The sequence below is a fragment of the Aplysia californica genome, unplaced genomic scaffold (genome assembly GCF_000002075.1).
Source record: "Aplysia californica isolate F4 #8 unplaced genomic scaffold, AplCal3.0 scaffold00141, whole genome shotgun sequence".
Lineage (NCBI taxonomy): Eukaryota > Metazoa > Mollusca > Gastropoda > Aplysiida > Aplysiidae > Aplysia > Aplysia californica.
Genome location: NW_004797411.1, coordinates 1,383,911 through 1,384,891, shown reverse-complemented (window position 1 = coordinate 1,384,891; position 981 = coordinate 1,383,911). Strand labels below are relative to the sequence as shown.

The 981-nt window shown below is 38.1% G+C and overlaps 1 protein-coding gene across 1 annotated transcript in view; it reads left to right on the top strand.

The window, feature by feature from the left end:
* The window catches only part of LOC101862573 (chitin synthase chs-2), a gene marked incomplete in the record, with an annotated part of 89,177 nt that overhangs the window by 39,580 nt on the left and 48,616 nt on the right, over window positions 1-981 (top strand). The window contains 1 exon segment of the mRNA XM_013081678.2: window positions 846-936. Within this exon segment, the coding sequence (XP_012937132.1) occupies window positions 846-936 (91 nt within the window).

Genomic DNA, 981 nt, shown 5'->3' with positions numbered 1-981 from the left:
CTACTACTACTACTACTACTACTACTACTAGTAGTAGTAGTAGTAGTAGTAGTAGTAGTAGTATTCTACACAGAATTTGTATAGCGCACAATAGTACGTCACATAAGCTTTAAAATCAATTAAATCTTGTTATTACCCCAACCAATAACGTATCTTTCAGTAACATTCTGGGCTTCCTGAGAAGTATAATAATTATAGTACCAACAACCGAAGCACTAACAAACTGCTGCATAATGTTAATTCTTCCTTTTTTTGGTTCAAATAAATACGATCTCTTTTGCTCCCCCCCCCCCTTTCCTTTCACAATTCATAATAGATCTCCCTACGCCTTCCCTTATTTTCCGTCTTATTATGATCCTCTTAATCAATCACATGATTACCAATACTACATCCAGCTTCCTACTTCATTATTGTCAACACTGCCAAAGTCATAGTCATTATAATTTAGTCATAATAATGATCACCTTGATTATTTTTGTATTCGACTTTCTCTTCACTACTAATCTATCTAATTACTTTTGATTTTTCTTCTTTGTTTTTTCTCCGTCCATCTTTCTCTATTATCTTTATCTGCACGAGTTTTGCACCTCCATCAACACAACTTTAGATCATTTAGGAGGCAGCTTCGTTCTTGTCTGTCAGAGCCAACTGAAGTTGAGTAGAATGCAGTGTCCATGCAGAACGATTAAGATACTATTAAAATTAAAATATCTTCCACACGAAATTTGAACTCAGGCCTTCTGCAGGTTATTACGAAGCCCCTAAACGCTGCAGTGCAGACGCCGGATTATCATCATCATCTTATTTACTAGCATTCTTCAACAGCATTATGTTCCTCTTTTCAGACTATTCGTGAAGCCGTTGTACTGTGGGGCATTGCTGGAGCCGTCTCTGGTGTTTCACAGGGCCAGAGATAGAGTACCTGAGGAGGAGAAGGTTTGTGCTCGTGCGTGTGTGTGTGTGTGTGTGTGTGTGTGTGTG